The sequence below is a fragment of the Crocodylus porosus genome, unplaced genomic scaffold, assembly GCF_001723895.1.
Source record: "Crocodylus porosus isolate Cpor-Errol unplaced genomic scaffold, CroPor_comp1, whole genome shotgun sequence".
NCBI classification, from domain to species: Eukaryota; Metazoa; Chordata; order Crocodylia; family Crocodylidae; genus Crocodylus; species Crocodylus porosus.
Genome location: NW_017728914.1, coordinates 28,909,347 through 28,930,090, shown reverse-complemented (window position 1 = coordinate 28,930,090; position 20,744 = coordinate 28,909,347). Strand labels below are relative to the sequence as shown.

The following is a 20,744-nucleotide window of genomic DNA, read 5'->3' as shown; positions in this document are numbered from 1 at the left end:
TGTAAATTAAGTGCAAGGGGCCATTTCAGAACCTACAGAATTCTTTTATAAACTAATGTTATTTTAATTGAAACACATGATGGCCTTAAACTATCTTATAAACACATGCTGCACAGAGAAGCATACTGGTCTATAATCTGTAGGTCTCAAAACTATTGCCTCAAGATAAGTGGGCACAGGTATGCAAGGAGTATTGTTTCTAAATAGGGACTAGACGTGAATCACTGTCTGGGAACATCTACACAAGACACTACTGCACAGTGGTTACTGTGCTTTTATTTAGTATTTGCATAATCAAGTATTAAATAAATGTGCAGTAATTGGAGTTACTGCACAGTAGTGCTGGCAAATGCCTTTTAAGTGACACTACCGCACAGCAGCCTAATAATACTGCACTGTAGCATAGTAGCAATGTTAGTGCTGTGACACGCTACTGAACAATATTATTCAGCTACTGCACAGTCAGGATCTCATGTACATGCGCCCTCTTTGAAGCAAAGTCATCTTTGTCACATCCATACATATGATGTTAAATGAATGTTGTATAGATGACCTTGGGAGGTCTCTTCTAGCCCTACTTTCCTACGATCCTATATTTGCAATTTTCATTTCAACGGCAAGATGCAGGATTATAATTTCACAGCAGAAAGAGGAAGGTAACACAATCTGAGCTAATCAACATATTAATGAAGTTATCACCCATAGTAATTTTAGTTTTCAAATATTAAAGTATCATAAAATCCCTCCTGACAAGTATAACAACTTGCCTAATGACACAGAGCATGGCAGGTAAACCCCTAGCATTCAATTCTTAGCTCCCAGACATTGCAAAGTGAACAAAAACATAACAGAAAATCTCTTCCTTGGTACCAAAGCTTTCTGTGAGGTAGCTTTGATCTAGCTTGAAAATCCCCTAATTTCTACGTCACCATGGAAAAATAGCAATTGCATTAGTTTATTTGCATTATGTTTACACACAATTAAGGGCCAGAACCACCAACAATCATTTAATACAGCATGTACCAGAGCACATGCTACACTAATGAGAAGTATAAGCACTTGCTATATGTGGCTCTGCTGCTGCTCTGAGGCCAAGAGGCATCTTACTATTGACTTTAATTAGATAAGGCCCAAATTCCTGTACCAAGAGAAAGGTCATTCTGAGAATGATAGGATGTCATGATTGTGTGGTAATTAATACAAACAATATGTAATGTATTCCACAAGCTTGTTTCATTATAGCTCAGTATCATAGTACTTGACTCCAGATGTAATGAGTTTAAATACTAGGGAAAGCATTTATTAATTTTCCAGCCCATTATAAATCCTTTAACTAGGATGACTCAAACCTCTGTGGCTTCTGGTCTTCAAATTCTGGTATATGCTGGTTTCAGCAGAACAGCTGCATAGATTCATGTCCCATCCTGATCGCTAAACAATAGCTTAAAAACAGTGAGCCAACTATATAGAGTCCTGTTTTTTAAACTTCTATGAAAGGACACAGACAAGCACTCTCCAAATTCAGCAAGGCAATCCATATCTGCTACACTGCAGACCCTCAAGCTGACAGTAAAGAGAAATCTAGTGGCTTAGCTTTTCTTAGAAGGCAGGATAGATATGCACCTTCATATACTCACTTAGCCGGTGAGTTAGCATTCCTTCTGCCCTAGAAAAAACCCTTTGAATGTGAAACCAAAGCATAATGGTCAATTATGCTAGACTTCTTGCACAACAGAGTAGCATTTTTGACTGCAGTCCTCCCTTTTGTATCATCATTTTGAATATTCCTTGAAATCATTACCAGCATACACAAGACAGGTAAATGAGGTTTGGTAATTTTAAAGACCATACATGATACAGTTAGAAGAAAATAAGCTATGTAAAGCCTAAAAAAGCAGGCAAGATATTGGATGTATATGCAAAGAACGTAAATAACCTCTTGCCTAGCTTGCGACTCCCAGAGACACCACTCCTTGGGTTTGGAAAATTTTCCTGTCCTTGCCCCAGTGCTGAAAGAGATGCACAAGTAACAAATCCAGCCTGAACCTGGGTTATTCAGGAAATGATCCTTTTTCCCTTACTACCTTTGCAAACTTGGACAAGGTGAATACAATGTTCATCCTCAGAGCTACTTCCTTCCCTCCTGTACCTAGCTGCCTTGCCACCAGAGACCAGATTCTTTCAGTAACTGTTGTACCGGATAGTGTTGAATTGATACTTCAATCCCTCAATACAACAGATGCCTCGACATGTCGCCAAAAAGACATCTTAGCGGGCTTTAACCTAGTTGAATATCCCTCCATCCCAAGGGAAGGCTCAGAGGTTACGCATATATGTGAATTTAAATACATTCACATTACATAACGGAATCTGCATTAAGAAACCAAACAACACATTCCAAAAGTTGTCGGTACTCAGCGCATATCTAAACAAGTCAGAAGAGATCTACTGTCCCTGTGCCGGCATATTATAGGCAAGTCTTGTAGCACTGCGTATTATAAAGACTGCCTGACATTCCATTGTTTCATGCTGTTTATAACTTTACCAAACTTTAGCCACCTGGCCTGAAATTTTCCATCTGTGGTGTCAGTCGGAGGCTGAAATTTTTGGAACATTTCAGCCAGAAAAAAAAGACATGTCCATTTCCTAAAATAATTTGTTTAGCCCATAGTAAAAATCTCAAAGACCTTTCTCTTTTAGAAGTATTTACTTGCCTGTAGTTTAGAGAAGGGGTTTAAAATCTGACAAGGACAAGGAGGTGAAAAATAAGTGTGAGCTTTTTGCCACACCCCTGAATATCTGTGAAAATGTAGCTCAGTTGCAAGTTGGAAAAATTGCAGTTGGCACACGTATATACTATTGATATTTTAAGAGCTAAACTTCCTCAAGGCTCTGCTCATTGTGTGCATGTTCCTGGCATGGGCTGAGCAGAATTCATCCAGCAATGACAGCTCTGGGCTCTTGTGGGCCATGCCAGGTTCCAGGATCCAAGCTGTCTCATTGCCTTGGTGAGACTTCCCAAAATAAAGGAGGAAGTAAACCATAGATGGGACAAGCAACGGAGGAGGGAACAGAAGGGAGAACAGATAGAGACAAGGAGCCTTGGTAAGAAGAGACTGGGACTGGAGTTTGGCAAGCAGAGGAAGGAAAGTAGGTCTGGGACTGTCTGGGTAAGGGAAGTGAGATGGGGAACCAGTAGACTAAGGAGAAGGGAACGGAGATAGGACAAGGACCAGAGGTGGCAGAGGGACTGAAGCTAGTTAGGCAAGGAGACAGGGACTTGGACTCAGAAGGGAGGAAAAATGAGGTGGAGAAAACAGATCTAGTGAAGAGTCTAGGTGTCCTGCCATTGCCTAGGGCACCTAGACTGGACACAGAAATCCAGCGGGAAGAAGTCACTGGGCTGGACAGAGTTCAGGAGGGAACTGGAAAGCAGTGGAGAATGGGAACCTGTGGTGTTGGCAGGAGACCATGTGTAAGGAGAGAGATTGGAGGACAAGCTGTGGGAACAGGAATCAGGAACTAGCACTAGCATAGACTCTAAAGGGCTGAAACTTGGACTTGCTAGGGAAGGAGATTGAGATGAGAAGCTAGGGGCCAACTGTCTTCCCATCTTTACTCTTCCCACATCCAACAGATTCTTCAAGAAGTAAAGAATAGGACTAGACTGGTAAAACAATGGGACTAGGATAAGGAGCCAGCTCTGGGGAAAGGACAAGAGAGAGACAGGTTGAGAGGGAGGCATGTGGTCTAAGTGACTTGCCTAGCATCAAAACAAAGCTGTGGCAAGAAGAGGGACAGAATCCAATTATTCTGGATAGCATTTGATCACCATACCCTACCCCTTCCTGCAGTCTTCATTAGGTACACTCCAACTTCTGCAACAAATGAGGCAGGCCCCCTATAGACAACAACTTTCCTCACTATCAAACCTAGATTTATTCTAATCCAGGGCAATCCTATATGATAAACGATGCCAGTGTCCCTGTGGGGGGAAAAATGTACAATCATGAAACTAAAGACTTACATGCACAGGGGCACTCAACTGTGTTTGCATGGCCGTCAGTCTGAATGCTCGACTTCACAACCTTCATGTTCTTTTAGGATAGGTGAACTATGCACACTTAATAAAAACACTTGAAGCAGAGACCACCCACTTACATACTGCATCATAAGATCTGCTTTGGATCATTTTAACAATTTCAGCATAACACTGTACCAGTTTTCTAAACTGTCAACTCTGAAGCATTTTTTAAAAGTTTAACAAGTTCTTTCAATGCTCCTGCAAGGTTGACATACATTTTTACCTCACTTATGGAAGGGAAAACCGAGGCAGAATTATCTCAAGGCCACAGAAGAGACGAGAGTCAGGTTCAGAAGTCAGGAGTTTCCTGTCAAATCACACGCCCCTCTCAAATAGGAAAAAAAACAAATACATGGAACCACAGGCAACTATCCTAGTGGAAATGACAAACAAAGCAATGCAAACTCTCCAAGTCATGCCTTTGTTTCTAACGATACAATTTCAATACTGACCATCGGAACATTCTTAATTTGTTTGTCTGTGTACACGGCTGCTCTGCCCAGCCATCAAAGCATTGATAACATTTACTATTTCCAGAGATTCACTGTAATTTTTGTATTGCTGTGGCCCCAGACAGGGATCGGGGTTAGGTACTGACCAGAAGCGTAACAAAAAGAAGCTCTGGCCCAAAGACAACTTTGGTATCTCATCACACACCAAAATACATTCTTATAGAAAAAGGGACAATCGCCACCTAGATAACTCCCCCAAGATGTCCTGATCGCTTAGCAGATATTCCAACATTGCTCTGAGCAGTGGCAAAAAGCTGACAATCCTGGAGTCTCTCACCATGAATAAATCATAGTGTGGTTCTGTCATCAGCAGCTCTGCACCTGGCACTGTACACTGCCTGCATACTGAAGGAGCAGATTGCTTTGCAGTTCTTATTGTTCAATTCATTATGTGGCACAGACAACACAATAGCCACACAAGTAGCAAAGTAGCTCCTAGCTCAGCTTAAAAGCCAGTATTGTGATATGATATCATTTATGAATGACTTCTTATTGGGTTCTTAAAGGTTTCATGAAAAATGAAGAGTAACCTATTTTCCCTTAAGTACATCTGAGAACAGATCCATAGAATATGTGCCAGACAGCCTATAGTCTAATTCACCTGTTCTAAATATATCCAAATGCCTTGAAAGCCAGAGCACTTAGACCAGACCAGTTTAAGTCAATAAAACCTGGTGTTGCATAAGGGTTTGTTTTCTGGGGATTTTTTGGAGGGGAGGTGGGGGAAGGAAGTGAAAGCTGTTACAGTTCTTCACGCAGAAACTTGGGCTATAGCTTCTGAAAAGATCTGTTCTGGTTTTAGAAGTCCAAACAGCAGTTTCATAACTAAGCACGGACCCTCTTGCCCCATAATGAACAAAAACCATAGGGGCAACACAAAGGGGATTTGGTATAAGATACTTTTAGAGGTTTTCTATCAATGAAATTAAATAGGAACATAGCCAGGTCACAGGAACACACATGGCACTTCTAGAAACACATCTGTAAGATTTTATAAAGGCAAGCACAGGATGCAAGTGTTGTATCTCACACAGAGAAGATGACTTTACCCATCTAATTCTATAGCTATTCTTCAGACTGAAAGTTATCGTCCGCCTACAGATAATCCAAGTCTTTCTCCTTACATATGACTTTCAAATTAATTTTTCAGTACTCTGAAAGAGAAGCTAGTTAAGTTGTTTCACCCATCACATGCTATTCCTTCCCCTTGCTTTGTATCTTTGAAGACCATGTAATGTATTGTTTATTTGAAGTAGCAGACAGACATTTCAGTGCTCTGGTTTTAGCTGTTACTTTTTCAGTTCAGTTTCAGAAGCCCCAAACCCACAAAAAGCTAAAACGTCCAGCCTCATTCTGATGACAAACCCCACAAAAACAAGCCAGTGTCCATCTGCAGTGGAGGAAAGGGAATTAAAAAAAGGATACCAACAGTTCACTAGATAATTTTACATCCGGTACAAACAGAGCTTCTGGTACATCAGTGTATTTATAAGACGCCCACTGTTGGCAAATTTCACCAGCAACATAAGAATACCTTAAGAAAATTCCACCGGCTATATTTTCAAGTCAGTAATAAAAGAGTTACACCATATTTCTATTTGCTGAAGACTTGCAGTAAAAGTGGGGAGGGGGGTTAGATTGCAGATCTTCTGGCACTCATGAAACAAGCCAAACATTCCCCATACCTGGCGATTTACCGATTACAAGTGTAAGAAACCATTTAACTTATTCTCTACTGAGAAAATAAAAAGTCCTATAGTGCCACCTCCGCCACACACATGGAAAGGAGGGTGAGAAACAGATGCCATTAAGGGGTTTTTTTGGTTTTGTTTTCAATCTTCAGATTGTTCAGTCTTCAGATAAAGCCATTTATGCTTTGTCATGCAGCAGGCACGCAAGCAAAATCACTGTATTCACAGGAGAGTTAAAGCAAAGCCTTATTGAAAAGTGATTCACAATCTTTTTGCTCCAGCTTGAAAAGGAAAGCAAACAAGTTCAGATAATAAAATGTTTGGTTTTAAAGTACTGACTTTATTAATAAATATACATCCATATGATGATGTAAATACAGATCATGAACACTACTCCATTCCCATACACATAACTGCACACGAGTAGCTCAAGTTCATGGACATAAAAACATACACAGTATCTAATCAGGCTTTTTACAGCAGAGGGCAGGGTGCTGATATTAGTTACTTAATGGGTAATTGTTTCCTCCAAAATGAACCTGTGGAAAAGCAAAATTGTAAAAGATAAAGAATCAAAGTGGTCCAAATTACCAAGCAATGAGCATAACATTCCTAAAAAATGATCATACCATCATCATATTTTTCATAAAAAAGATTTACCTACTTGGAAAAAAATGCAAAGAAAAAGCTCTAGTCTCTAACTAGAGTTCATAAATATATTTAAGCAACGTTAAAATATATGCATTATAATAAAAGAGGAACAAACTTATCTTGTGGTCAGAAACAATGTTTGCATTTCAAAGTCTTTACAACTGCAACTGTTTTATTTGTAATGGTCTATAGGGATAGTATGAAACATTACTGTACATATAGTAACAAAAAAGCAGAGTCATAACTAATGAAACCAACAGACAAATAACCTTAAATTGCTCTGCCTTTTAAAGCTCTTCAAAATGGAAAAAAAGTGAAGTTCTGATCAGAATTACTTTATGTATTTTAGATCAAAGTGATTCTTTTCTCAGACACATCACTTCTTAATGACTTGGTTTGGTAGGGTCTTGACTGAACGCTTAAGAAAAATCTTTCTGGCAAAACGAAAACACACTTCAGAAAAGAGATGTTTAATGTGTTTTGATGTTTTCTTTGATTAATTTGAAGTAAATGTAACATGTAAAGACTGTTGCTTAAATGACCAAGCCAACTGCTGATGTTGAAAAATACCACCACAGGTTTAAAAGTTAGCTACCGTCTGATGGCAGCCATCTTTCTTTTTCCTGCCAAACCGTGCTGCTAGTATTCTGAAAATGTCCAGTGCAAGACTTAAAAACAGTAGCAAAAGTATTTGGTTCTAGAGTTTAAATGCAATCAGAAATCAAATAGAAGTTACTGTATGCACTTTAAACAGTGGCTTTTGTATTAGCTTGCTGTTACTCCTTAATGATGGTAACGGTTTCACGTATGTATAAATAAGACATAATAGAAATCTGATACTTAAAAGAAATCATTAACACACAAACATGATGTACAGATCATTTTCTGAACAGTGTTAATACATAACAGTAATTCTAGTTTATGAAGAACAGAATTATGGTACATAGTATAAAATTAGCCATTTACTTTGCAAATAATGTTTTCATAGTATGGGGAAAAAGGCCAGTTTTCCCACTGATAACAGCAAAATTTAGGCATTAAACATGCTGTTTCAGTGTTTGTCATGACAAGAGACAGGGTTAAAAGAAAGGAAAAAGGAAAAATAAAAAGCACAAGTTATATATAGGCAAAGCAAAAATATCTGAAGATTCCATTCATATTTCACTTTGACTTCTTGACTTCTTTTTCCCCTCACAGCATGGCACAAAAACTATAGTCAAATATAAAATAAACCAGAATCAGGAAATGCCCAGCAGTGTACTTCTGGTCTTAAAATCCAGGGTGCCAAGAGGCCCTTTCCAGATTCTGTGAACACAGTTTTCTAGTTTACGTTCATTGTTTCACGAAAACTGACAATGTTCATCATTTTTACTGGGGTTATATTTCATCTGATCTAATTAATAAACACCGTAATAAACATAAATTGTTTAGACGATTTCATTATTTCATCAGCATACTTGAATACAAAATTCATTATACTAGGAGAACAATAATACACCTGCATTACCTCCTGACACACAGCACAGCACCACTGAGTAGATGCACAAGTGCAAAATGAAACAGGTGAGCAGGATAAACAGAAGGTAAGTAGTGGAGTTACTTGAAGATACATTAGTGACATGCAACATGTTTCTTGCCAGCGTGGCATGACACTTCTGTAGTTATTACATTCAGCTGAAGAGGACTGCTTTCCAAGAAGAGTTCAGGAAAGGGTTTAAAGCAGCCTTTTGTTGAAAAAAAAATCATCTGATAAACAGCCAATACAACACATATCCTGAGGGTGATTAGCTCATGTTAGCATTTTGTGTGTCAGAAGTTAAACCATTCTCAGAAAAATTACTAAGAGTTTCATACTTTGAGTTTGTTGAGAAACAGAATATACGACTGATTTCATAGCTTCAGCGTGGAGAAACTATATTTTAGTAGCAGTTTAGCTGCCATTAATTTACCCATAGACTAAGGAGCCATCCAGTACTGTTGAGGTTCAATGTCTTAGTTGCCAGTGCATACACAGTCCCCCAAAAAATGCAACACACCTATTGTAAAGTACAGCATAAAGTCCAGCTCATTATGTGTTAGGCATCACTGGAACACCTGAAGGCTTGCTGCTTTTTTCCTGATAAAAAAGGTATGAAACATGACATCTGTTTCTTAAGTTGTCATTACTGAAATCAGAGTTTTCAACAAAATGACAGCAGGCCAGAATAGCATTTAACTTAACAGGAAATTAATAGTAGAGAATTTCAGCACAAGCTTTACTTAACCTGAAATCTCTCTGTTCCCCCAAATCTGCAAACATAACATATTCCCCCCCATGGGCATTTGAAGCTAAAAATGTATTATAATTTAAATTATATTTGAAATGTTATGTAAACTTCCTTCCAGAAAATATGCAATATTGAGGAATGTTATTTTCCAAGTATAGGCAGGTATGTGCATATATATATTATATATATATTATGTATATAAAAAAATACACACCCGTGTGCACATATACACGCACACTTTTTTAATCAAAGACACTCAGCTGAAAATGGAACATTTCTTTTGGAAGCAGGAAAGGTCTCAGCTTGTGCCAGGAAAGGTCTTTATAGTTAACCAATGAAATACTTTTTCAGCTTGCATGCATAGATGAATTCCTACAGACTGCTTTGCATCTGAGGCCTAGCAATGCAGTAAACGACATACTGTTTGTACCAACCATAAAGTTGGATATTATGAATCATGAAAATGGTGTCCTTTGGTAGAATCATAAGCTCCCATAATTTAAATAGAGTATAAGTGTTAAATAATGGGATAGCTATATTCCTGGAATATCTGCCAACACTAAATCTGACAACTTGGCAACAGTGTCTACTTAAAAAGTGTAATTTGTAAACATCCTAAATTAATACAATTTTAAAAAAAAGCAGATTAAATAGGTATTTACAGATGTCAGAACATAATTTGTAATTAAGAGTATTATCAGGATGAACAGTACTTATTTTGTAGTTTCTTATAAAATATTACAGATTTATATTGAAGCATTTGAGTTTTGGTATATGCACTCTTAGGCATTTTAAAATTATGCAGTGGAATCCTGTAAAGGAGTATAACTAAAAGATCAGCCATTGCCTAAAGGCAAGTTACTTCATGTTCGTAAGGCGCTGCAAAGATGTAAAGCGCTGTATAAATACTCCATGTTGTTATTTAGTATTTTCAAAATACATTTTTGGAAAATTAGTGAAAACGGACTTACTGCTACAACTCAGCAAATAAAAACTGCCTGAAATCAGCACTTTTAAAAAAAATAGTTTTTAAAAGTTTCAAAATATCTATAAACATTTGAGGTCTGTGTAAGATCCAGCAAAAGTGGAAAATTTAGTTTGCTCTCTATTCCTTCCTATAAAAAAAACACGCGGGAACTGCAAAACTTCCAGAGTCATTACTGATAAAGTAGTCCTGAATCAAGTTCTTTTGCTTCAGCAGTTATAAACTCTTCTGGATAAGTTCTTTAATGTGGCCAAGGCTTACTTCACGAGCCAATGGTCAGATAATGCTTTCCTCCTCATTTCAATTGCTTATGCATAATCACACAATTATATCTGTCTGAGTGTAAAAGGTGAAATTCAGGACATAAGCATTACTTTAAATAAACACACGAGGGCATCATTTAGGAGTTTTCTTAAAAACCTATGTTAAAAAAACCCCACAAAGTTATACCAATGCCCTTTCAAATGTTACCTTTAAAATTACTGGTTTGCATCTGTGGACACTGAACAGAAATAAAATAAAATTTGGAAAGCCGAAGTCATGGAAATATTACATTAAAAAAAAAAATGAAAAACATGTCAAGACTCATTTTAGAAATGGATTAATGAGGAACTGCTACCTAACTCCTTTCTTTCACTCATTGGGTTGTTTGATTTTGCTGCTAGTTTCATCACCAGCAACATGCATTCCTATGTTACGCACCATAGGATAGGGAAAAGCTGCACTGCCACAAGTATAACTTAGATTTGCAAGCCGTGATAGAGCTTTAATGCTACCTGGAGGTCTCCCTGGGCTGACTTTGTATCCTGCAGCTTTAGTTGTACCCAAGGGTCTGCCTGGACTTGTCTTAAATCCAGCTGCTTTGGTGGTCCCAAGGGGTCGACCTGTGCTGGTTCGGTACCCTGCTGATTTTGTGGTCCCCGAAGGCCTTCCACGTTTGCCAGACCGGTTAAGGTTTTTCTTTTTCTTTAGTTCATCTTTTGTCTCTATATTCCTGCCACTTGTGGTCTGCAAGTGCGACTCATTTAACGTGTCTTGTCTCTGGCATGCAATTGGTTTGTGGCTGACTGCGTGGCTGTATTTGCTTTGCTGTGTGGAATATAAATCAAACTGGTCAGTGGCTCTCACGTTGTCTTCATTAAGGCAAGAACTCTTGCCAGTCCCACAGAAAGCTGTATTACTGCTGGCAACAGGATGCATCATTTTCTACCAAAATAAAGGAGACAAACATGTATAAATATAACATTCAACAGGAAAGCAATCATGTTTCCAATAGCTATGCAGGCTCCCCAAAATTAGTCTGAATTGGCTTGAATGCCAAACACTTAGTCACAACAAGACATCCATCAAATTCCAAAAAGCAAAGGGTGCCAAACAAGTTTGTTGGGTTTTTTTTTTTTGGAGGGGGTGGGGCTTTGCATCTCAGCCTCTGTGCACAGACTTCAAATAAACCCAGAAAAAAATCCTTATTTAAACAAACAATGCAAAAACACATTAAAGAAATCAACAACAGAAGTTCAATGATCAGGGCTTGAAATATCACACAGACAGTAATTTTGATATTTCTCCAGGGGGAAACTCATCTAAATTCTAGCTATTATGGTCACAACAGTAAGCTATCCAACATAAACCAAGCAAAAACCACCGTAGTCGTATCTTCCTGATTCAGCAGATAGAAAGAGCAGAGCCATTCAGCTGACAGCTCTCTACAGCAGGAGAGGAAAATCAACAAGCTGATCAGGTTTATTGCTACTGCCTAGAGCCTTGTGAGCAATGCTGAAAATAGTCAAGAGCCAGCCCACACAGTTCCTTCCACTCCAAAGCTTTGAAACCTCAGCACAAGCAGATACCGAAGCTATTCGCTGGAAGAACTTCCCCAATACAAAGACTGAGGATTAAGCAGTGATTTTACTTCATTTCTTCCCCACCCCGCTCTCCCCCAAACCTAAGCAGGTTGCAGACTAGGACTGAAAAGAAGAACCAAAGCAAGAAAAAGCTTGCTTTCTCTCGGTTCAGTGACAGGACTCAACTTCAAAGTTATCAGATACCCACTAGCTGAAGCAAACAACCTTTTGCTGAATCAGGAGAGCTCACAGCTTTTTCATAGCTGTGATTTATGTTAGTCTACTTTAAAAGATTGTGATCATCCTCTTAGGATAGTCTTTGCAATAAGGCAGTGGAAGCAATGGGTGCTCAGCACTTTTACAAAAAGAATCACATCAGTTTCTACCAGTACATTTTCCATCTACAAGCACATCTCAAGTTACTTATCACACCACCAAGAAAAATGTCAGCACATGAGAAATCAATGAAACTTGCACTTTCAGAGCTAAGCAGAGGGAAAATACATGCTACCAGACATCAAATTCTCACGCCCAAATTCAGAATCACAACAAACAAAACACAAAACACGTGGAGATTCAGAAAACTCCCAGAAACAAACCTACCGACTTTGTACTAAGAAAAAGGTATAGATATGGGCATTTTAGCCCTGTAAAGTGGTGAGTTAAAGTGTGTAATTTTCTTATTGCACCTCACGCACATTTGTGTGAGGTGCATGGACTTGCACTGACCTTAATAAATTTGAATGCAGCAAAGGGAGAAGATTAACCATAATAAGTAAAGAGTGTCCATGGCTCAGGGAACCTGCTGATATATCCTATCTTATGTGTCATCCTTCCACATGCCTTATTCCCCTTGTGTGAAATAACGTTTTGTACGTCACCTGAAGACACAGGATCAGATCTGCCAGCATCACACCAAGAGCAAATATGAAAACAGAGCTATAGTATAACCAGCACAGAAGGATCACTTCGCTACAGTGGAGAAGGAATAGCAGGTCCTGCACCAACCATCTATCCTCCTGCCTCTGGAATCTGACATTAGGAGTAGGCTTGGACACCTTTACTCTTCACTGATTATCAGCTGTTAACTTTGACTTGTTGTAAGCAAACTTTAATTGGCTTTAAAATTCTGCCTAAGGACTAAGGGGTGCACAGATAGAGATATTTTGACCCAATATGGCTGATTTTTAATGAGCCATAACAGCCAATATCGATCCAACTGCTGATATGCAGCCCTGCAGCATGGGCAGCAGCAATGGGAAGATAAGTTTGTTGTGGGGGGAAGGGGTGGCAGAAGGGAAGAGGCATGGGGGGGCCCATGCGGTAAGGTAGGGAGTGGGGCTGGGGCAGGTGCTGCCCAGCTAAATTGGGGCAAGGCATGGGATGAAGCCACAAGTGGCTCATCTGAAGGGTGCAGGGGGGATGGAGTGGCTCCCACCACTACATGCACCCTAGGAGGACATTGGAGGGAGGGAGGCGCATGCCCCTGGATGTGCGCACGGGGCGAGGGCAGGCTGCCTCTGCAAACTGGGGCTGGGGCAGCACTAGGCTCTTTCCAGTCAGACCTGGGCCAGGCCAAGCTGAGCTGTGCTCAGGCTGGTGGCAGTGCTGGGAGGGGCTGTGGGAGGGGCTTGCAGCCACCCCAAAATTTGCCGTAGCTCCCCTGTAGCCTCCCCTCCAAGCACCGCTCCCCACCCTGAGTGCAGCCCAGCCCAGCTCCCAACCAGGAAGAGCCCAGCACCACCCCAGCCCCAGGCTGCAGCAGCAGCCCACCCTTACCCCTCGCAGAGACTCATCCAGGCACACATGGTCCCGTGCCTTCCCAGGGTGCGTGCAGTGGCAGGAGCCACCCTCCCTCTAGACAAGCTTCTTGCTGCTCTGTCCCATGCCCCGCTCCAGCTGTCCCTTCCCCAGCCCTGCTCCCTCCCTCCCTTCGATCTGCTTCCCCACGCCCCTTCCCTCCGCTACACCTTCCCTCACAGACTTACCAGTCAGACCCAGCTGCTGGGCTGCACTCCTGGCTACCTGTGTGCTGGGCTGCGGCCAGATCCATGCACAGGGCATTTATCAGCCACAGCAGCCAAAAAAAGCCATTCACCAATACTGTCAATTTTCCTTATATTGGTGCCAATCCAATGTGGAACCGATGTATCGGTGCACCTCTACTAAGAACCAGACCAATGCACAGCAGTCTCATGATTGGGAGACAAGGATGAACTGCAAAGGTCATGTCTGCATACAGGCTATACAGTACTGTTTTTTTCAGCTACGACCATAGGCCTGGTCCACGATCATTTTTTTTTTTTACATGATCCCAATAAATTGTTTTGAAAATACTACCAGAGGTCCAGGTCCTCCAAACGAACCAAATGGAACCCAGAAGTCTTGGAGAACAGTGCCGATTTTAATAGAACTTTTACATTTCCTTTGCAGATGAGCAGAGAGTGATGTTTCTTTTAAATGAATGCCAGGTCTAGCTTTGACCATCTCTAGTGGTGCCAAATCCAAATGCTGCTTTGGCAGCCTTCCATTGCCAAATGCTGCGTATGGTAATTTCTCCTTTTAAAAATATTCCCTGCTGCATCCCATCCCTTCTTGTTCTACCTAATGAGAATAACTAACTCGGCAGTCTTTAACACATCCCTTTAGGTATATGTAGACAGTTATCCACCTTGTTTCCTCATCCTCTAGACTGAACACATCTCATTGTTTTCATTTCTGAAAGCAGTTGTTATGTGTACTGCTTTCATTTCATCTTCCTTCAGTTGGACTCATTTTTCTAGTAACCTGATGTCCCAAAGTAAACACACTGGGCCTCAACTTGGGAGTACAATAATGGAATGGGCTACTTTTTTTTTTTTTTTTTTTAACCTACCCACAACTACCAGAGACATGTATCTACTCAATATCCATATTATGTTCCAGTACTGCATCTGACAGCACTGAAAAGCATCTCTTTGAAAACAAGGCAGGTACAGTATGTGTTCTCACAATGCATATTTCCCTTTCAATACTTTATCCTTGACCCAGAGAGACCATCACCTGAAAAATAATTTCAGCAAGCTTGTAGATTCAAAGGCATAATCTGTGATGGCAAGTTGTGTAGACAGGTCATGAAAAATGTATCCAGTACCTATCACGCTCAAGTAGGAGTCTAAAAGTTAGAGTAAAAAATACCCATGCTGTCGCTGGATTACAAAACCCACAGCCTTGCCTCTGCATACTGTGCACACCATATAGCATTTAACTCTAACAACAATCAACTTTATTTTGAATACAGTTTGAAAATTAAAATACAACATTAGAGCTAATCTAAAAATATTCTGAACAGTACACTATTTAACCAGTTACACAGCTAGCTGAATGCTGCAAAAATATTTGCTTAATAAATTATTCATTGTTTCCATTATAAAACCCAGTTTTCAGCAGTTTATAAATCAGCGGCAAACATGGCATGCAAGACTGCAACCAAAGAGTGCCAACTGATGCCTAGCCTTTAAAATTGGTTTTATTGGTTTTTAAATGTATGAGACCAAAGAAAAACAAATTTTACAGATTTGTGCACATTGCCACAAATCCCCATCAATACTGCAGAGCAACTGTTGTGTATGTCAATAATCTTCTAATAGCCTGTATTTCTATGATTAACTGTAACAATTTCAGATTTCATGTTAATAATTCACATATTAAAAGAGAAAGACCCTTACATTTTCAAAGCTTTTCTTTTCTCGTTTTTAAAAGGTAATAAAGCAGAAACAAAGCGAGACTTCTACGGGAGATGCAAAGGGTAAAAATCCCCAGAGATGCACTAGCACTTTTGTCTGCATGCCACTGAAGTTCGCTCTAATTCATGTCCATAAAACAGTGCACTGGTCTCTGATGTTCCAAATGGAGTGTCTGTTTCTTAGCTACTAAAGGCCATGTTTACAGTTTAAAAAAATAATTATTTCTAATTTAACTGGACATACCTGATTCAGCACAAACTGTCCACTCTGCTTACCTTAGCCACATAACACTATTTTGAATTACTGCAATTTTTCCTCAGTTCTACATTAACAGTTTTCTAAATCTTTTCGGCTTTAATAACCTCTAGGTATCTACTACACAGATACTGGCAGGTACAGTGATTCTTGAGAGATCTGAAAGGGCCATTTGTGCAGTCTACAACTGCAGCAGGAAGACAATGTGATTACATCTGTTTGAGCACCATCCACTCTGGCATTAAGCTTGTATAGGCTGAAACAGCTCAAATCAAGGCAATATTTCACCCTACAGAAGGCAAAGCTAAAGTAAAGGTATATAGTCAGATATTTATGTCTTACACACACACACCACTTGGCTTTTATGTGGACATGAAGAGCAGTCCTTAAATACAGCACATTTCTGTAGTATAGAAAAGGCACGGCAGACTAAGCCAGTCCTCCTTCATGTTCTTTTGCCTCCTTCTAGGCAAAAGAGAAATATAAGCAGCTTAATGCAGCCAGACTTCAATCATACAATCGATTACTGGGTCTACTTGGCTGGCCAGGAATGCCTCTCCAACTTGGCAACAAACAAGTTCAGAAAAGTACAGACAGTCTTCTCTCCAAGGACCTTCTCTCCCCAGCAGTCCTTCATCCATTTACAGTAGCTGTAATCAGCTCCAGCTGGGGCACTCCCTACTTCCTAATACCTACATCAACCCTTCCTTACTTGTTTAACATAGTACATGCATGTGTAATTGTATACATGGAGATATCGGAGATTTAGAGTAACAACATTTTTCAATTTCTGATTTAACCACTGAAGAATACAGGCTGCAGCCCGCAGCATGATTCAGAGATCTCCTGCCTGTCTCAAAGGCCCTGCTTCTGGTCACACAGAAAGCTCAGCTCCACTGAGCAACATCATACAGGAAATGAAACCAATCAGAGAGAACTATGGCCTGAGGAGTTATTCATGGGGGTCACCTCCTGGGAAATGTCAATGACAAATTCCCAGCATCACTTTCTTCTCTGCCATGCATCCCTCCTCTAGGATGTCTACAAGAGGCAATCATGGATTGTCATGGATTCCAACATCCACCTTCTTTCTGGAACAACTACAGGTAGTTCTCACTCATGAACATATACTAAATGCTGCAATTTCTTCTCCTACATATTTGCCTTCATTACTGCAAAGTGATAAGATGTTCTGTAGAAAATGCTGTCTATAAAACAAAGCCTGGCTGATTTGTACAGCCTGCACTTGACACCAGCTGATATTGTTCCAACTGGTACATGAGAAGCAAAGCACAGCTCACGGAGTTTCGAAGGGGGATCCAAAAAAGATGAGACAATCAACTGAGCAACTGCCAACAGGAATGTTTTTTGAACGCTTGTTATTCTCACACATCAATCAATTTTTTAATCACGCTATGAAAATGGCATGCAGTATGCAAAGTTTACATTCTATATTTTAGTTTGCAACTCCTACTGAAGTCCTTTAATGCAACCTTAATTGTTCTGTCATAACAATCTCCATCATACTTCTACTGAGGTCAGAGTCAGCAGCTGACTTTACACTAGAGATTACAAGACTACCAAGTGTTGTCTGTGTCTGTCTATCAAGTAGAAGTGATTTTGTTGGTAGGGAGTTTGGAAAAAAAAAATGGGTGGCCCTAAAGCCTCCTCCCTGGTGCCAAAGGGAAGCTCAGTGAAGGAGGCAGGGAACTGGACCATCTTCCCTAGACTTGTGTACTTCCCCTGACAGGGAGAGACAGCTGTGAATGGCAGGCATAGTAACAGTTCCCAACCTATGAACTAGAGGTGGCAAAACATGAACTACCAGGGCAAAGTAAAAGCTTAACAAGAACCTCAGCAATGGTAAAACAGATTAACTTCCCAAATACCTGTGTGCATGAAATTGCTTTAAAGGCACTAATATACTTCAGGACTCCCTTTCATCACTATGGGCCAGCCCACACACTGGCTGAAAATATGTTGAAAAATCATGCTGAAATCAGTTCCTCTATACAGCACAGACAGGGATTTTAAGAATAATGCCATCTAAACCATGTAACATAAGGCAAACCATAGGAAAATATCTGATAACAGTAATAAAACACTGTACCTTCTTCTTTCTTAGTCAGGTTTCACTGCTGCTGGGGCAAAACCAAAATACATTCAACACCAGAGATGGGAAACTGTAAATGACTACTGAAAACACTTAGCTCAATCTAGATCTGCTTCTTTCCCAAACCTGAGGAAGGGTCCACCTCGTGTCCTGAAGCTCGTCTGAAATCTCAAACTCCCCCAAAGAAATTCTTCTTGCTTCTCACTGAAAATAAGTAGTTAATCATTATTTCATAGACAATGCATGTGGCTCAATGGGACAATCATTAACACAGGAAGCGAGAAAGGGAACTGCCCTATAGTCCTGTCTGCACTATAACAAGGTTTGGGAAACTACCAATTCACTTCCACTACCAGTAGCAATATTTGAAGTCTTTTTGCTGATTTAAAGCCAATGTTTTTAAATGTTGATAAGACCCATTCTAAACAGGAGTTAAAAGTTAAAACAATACCTGGCAGACCATCCACCCTATGGCTTTCCAGACTGTAAACAGAAACTTCACCGATGCTGACAAACATTTGAGATTTTATAATGTGGTCTTGGCATAGACAGTGAATTTTCTGGGACCCTGCTAGAAAAGCTGTTCAAGTACAAATTTGTGTCTACATTAACCATGTTTTCTGAACTCTTCTACTTCATCTGCAACATACAAATAAACCCCTGAAAAGGACATCCTGATGCAAAGAAACAATCGCCTATCCTAAGTACTCATATAAATTAAGTCGGGCTTTCTCTCCCTAGGATTTTTTAACTATTTTCTAACTATTTATTATATCTGCGTGAGCTACCTGTTAATCTCAACCTCCACCTTCAGCAAAATGTATATATGGGCCTGTTACAACATAAACCAGAATATCTAAGCCTACACACTAAACATGGTCTACTTCTGAAGACAAGTAAAAGTTTCCCAACTGTGATCACGAAGCAGTTCCTAAGGACCCATAGTTACACCACATGGTCACTACTCCTTAATCTAAACTGCTAACTTATCTTAAAAACAGCAACAAAATATTAAATTTCAATTTTATCTTTCCATGCAAGGAACTGCTGTAACTGCCATAGGGATGCCCTTACAGGGGAAGAAAGGATAGCATGTGCAGTGCTGAATGCTAAGAAACACTACGAAATAATTCAGGAACTCCTAGTCAACAGTGCCACCAAAATTACAACTGCAGTCCCTCGTTCGATGATACAAGATCTGCTTCTGCAAGAATGAATAACACCTTCACACAAGTCCTTTCACTGACTGTTGTATCACATAGTTCTTCCATTAACTGCAAAGTAGCAATTCTGCTATAGTTTAAGTGAAAATGTTCTTGAGCTTAAAAGATCAACACAGTGCTCCAAAATCCACATGCTTACTTGATCACCGTGCAATCCGGCATGCATCTTAGAGGCACTACGAAGAATCAAACAGATTTGAGCCAAAAGTTTCTGATATCTGGCACCATGCCCAAAAAAAAACTTCCCTAAAGGTTGACACTTTCTACCAATTTCTTTCTTTCCTTTCATGGTGAAGTTGTGCACCACCTCTGTGGGGAAGCAATATTTAAAACTTGTATTAAAAGAGTTGAGCTCTCTAAACTGCAATAAACCTAACTCACAAAAACTGAACAGATTACACTGTGCCTGCATAGACACAGCAACCAAACGGCTTTCTGTCCTACAAGCTTTCAAATAAACTGGGTGGGACTTGCAGTAACCAGAATTTAACCCACATGCAGATTTACCTCGAATCTGATCCATGACAGACATCTTTAAAAAAAAAAAAGAAAGAAAAGGAAAGAAATCTCATTATAATCTGATTCTGTCAAGGGCTCGTTGTTTTGCTTTTGCAGGCAAGGCATTATCTGAATACAGCAGAAAGGTTAGAAGATGCCCAAACTATTTTCAAAAAGAAAAACTGCACATGCAGTGCACACAGGAGGTATTAAGGGATGGAGCAGATCGGACAGGGCAAGAAAGCTCTGGGGCTGTGGCTGTGGAGGCTGGGAGTAAGGACAATCAGGCCCACTTTCTCTTTTCTGTGCTAGCATCAGGGGTACTCTACTTACTGAGACTCCTTGGAGTCCTCCTCTGCTCCTCCAGATGACCCATAAGACCCCTCTTTATGTAGATGAATGTCAATTCTGCCTCTCCCCTCTAATCTGGGAGCTATAATGGGGGCTATGGAGTCAGTGAGGGAGGTTAGGCATTTTGGCTGAAGGGAAGACTGAGGCCTTCTCTCCCTCCCCAGTACACATTTTAAGGCCTGTGGGACTCCCCCCACCTTGCTTCTGTCCATACGAGAGAGCATACAAGGTAGCCCTGCTCTTCCGGTGTATAGAAAATGGGTATGTGCCTTGAGAGGTCCATCAGGTGTTATTTCACCAATGTGCTATGCAGACTGTATCAAGAGCAAAAGCAAAGAGGTTTCCTTGCCACGTTGAGACTGTCATAGTTTCTAGTCCCCCAGTTTCTTAATGACCTGAGTAGATCATCTAGTCCGACCCCCTGCCATGGCAGGAAAGGGTACTGGGGTCAAACGACTCCAGCAAGGTGTTCATCTAACCTCCTCTTAAAAACCCCCAGGGTAGGAGCCTGCACCACTTCTCTTGGAAGCTGGTTCCAGACCCTA

The 20,744-nt window shown here is 40.2% G+C and overlaps 1 protein-coding gene across 4 annotated transcripts in view; it reads right to left on the bottom strand.

The window, feature by feature from the left end:
• Nucleotides 1-6,604: 6,604 nt before the first annotated feature.
• The window catches only part of CUNH5orf24 (chromosome unknown C5orf24 homolog), a 17,584-nt gene continuing 3,444 nt past the window's right edge, over nucleotides 6,605-20,744 (bottom strand). Inside the window, exons 2-4 of one of the 4 annotated variants that reach the window (XM_019535100.1) lie at nucleotides 10,967-11,396; nucleotides 8,975-9,054; nucleotides 6,605-6,826 (exon numbers count right to left, since the gene is read on the bottom strand). In XM_019535100.1, coding sequence (XP_019390645.1) covers nucleotides 9,014-9,054; nucleotides 10,967-11,393 — 468 coding nt within the window. In that variant the 5' untranslated portion in view covers nucleotides 11,394-11,396 and the 3' untranslated portion in view covers nucleotides 6,605-6,826; nucleotides 8,975-9,013. Of the gene's footprint in view, nucleotides 11,397-20,744 lie in introns of all 4 variants that reach the window. The other 3 variants (XM_019535099.1, XM_019535102.1, XM_019535098.1) reach the window with 3 other exon arrangements.